Source organism: Halyomorpha halys, unplaced genomic scaffold (genome assembly GCF_000696795.3).
Source record: "Halyomorpha halys isolate HHAL.00 unplaced genomic scaffold, Hhal_1.1 Scaffold801.1, whole genome shotgun sequence".
NCBI classification, from domain to species: Eukaryota; Metazoa; Arthropoda; class Insecta; order Hemiptera; family Pentatomidae; genus Halyomorpha; species Halyomorpha halys.
The window spans coordinates 644,796-646,110 of record NW_027107017.1 but is presented as its reverse complement, the minus strand read 5'-3'; the positions used below and the strand labels follow the sequence as shown (position 1 = coordinate 646,110).

The following is a 1,315-nucleotide window of genomic DNA, read 5'->3' as shown; positions in this document are numbered from 1 at the left end:
TCAAATGAGAAGAAAAGTAAATTTGCCCCGAAAGTGCTGCCCTCTCTTGAAAAAAAATCTTACTAAAAATCGGTACATTTAGCCTTAAGAGAAAAAGCCAGAATTTATTTCGAAGTTTACGAAACTGTTTAAATGGAAAAAATTTCAGTAATGATGATGACGTGAAATTGCATTTGGTTGAATGTTTTCTACATATTGTTAGTTTTTACTGCACGATTTTGCACAAGTTGGGTTTTATACGGCATATTTTTCTGTTTTTTAAGCACAAAAATCCCAATGAACCCAAATTAAAACCCAATAATCACTTTTAAAATATGCTTCCTAACTAAATAACCATTGCAAATGAAGAAAATTATAAATATTTATTTACCTAATTTAAAAAAGAAATAAATAGTATAATATATAGGAAAATTTCAATTTACCCCAAGATCTTTGATGAAAACGTTTCCTCCTCTAACAGTCACATCACAATGGCATCTTGAGACCCACTCTGATTTACAGAAAATGTTTGACTCCGGGCTCCGTCCAATTTTGTACTGAAAAAAAAAAATTAATGAGCATTGGTAAATTTATAAAATATCACATTATGTTAATTATAGTCTTTTCCTCCGAAATATTAAAATCTGTCACATTTAGTCCAGTAAACTTGACACCTGAAAGGAGGTGGATCTTGTCTCAGATTTGGTAAGCTGATTTTTTGCTGAGTTGTTTATAAAGTAATATTTTGAAGCTCAAATCCTCATCACCACAAGCCTTATTCCTTATACTCCACTCCTACCTCTTGAAATAGTGAACTGGGAAGGAATAGTTCCAGAGGTACAATGGCTCTAAGTACTCGTAATGCTATCCTGTCAAGAGAGGGGTTCCATAGGGTAGTGTCTTGGGTCCTGTCCTCTACATCCTCTTCACTACCGACATTCTCACCAATCTTGACATGTTCCTGGCAACATTTGCTGACAATACAGCCATTCTATGATCTCATCCTGAGCCTTATCCGATCTCCAAACACACCACACCCACATCGAGCAATCGTGTTATTGATGGGAGATAAAAATTAACAAATCGAAATTCGTGTGACTTTCACCCTCCACTGCAATATCTGCCTACTTATTCTAGTTAATATATGTCCTGGAGTGTGCGCATGCGCTAGTTAGCAAATGAACATATGCTACTTCGTGTCCCACAATAGACTATTTTTCAGTGAACTAAAATAAAAAACAGTAGTGAAAAAACAGTGTCAGTGTAATAATAAGTGATACTGCTCACATGAGAGCTAAAATATAGGTGAGTTGTCGCTTATTTATAAAATTGTAGT

The 1,315-nt window shown here is 34.6% G+C and overlaps 1 protein-coding gene across 1 annotated transcript in view; it reads right to left on the bottom strand.

Moving 5' to 3' along the window:
• LOC106686254 (uncharacterized) overlaps nt 1–1,315 on the bottom strand; it is a 61,896-nt gene that overhangs the window by 46,318 nt on the left and 14,263 nt on the right. The window contains exon 2 of the mRNA XM_014429443.3: nt 423–536. Within this exon, the coding sequence (XP_014284929.1) occupies nt 423–536 (114 nt within the window). The remainder of the gene's footprint in view (nt 1–422; nt 537–1,315) is intronic.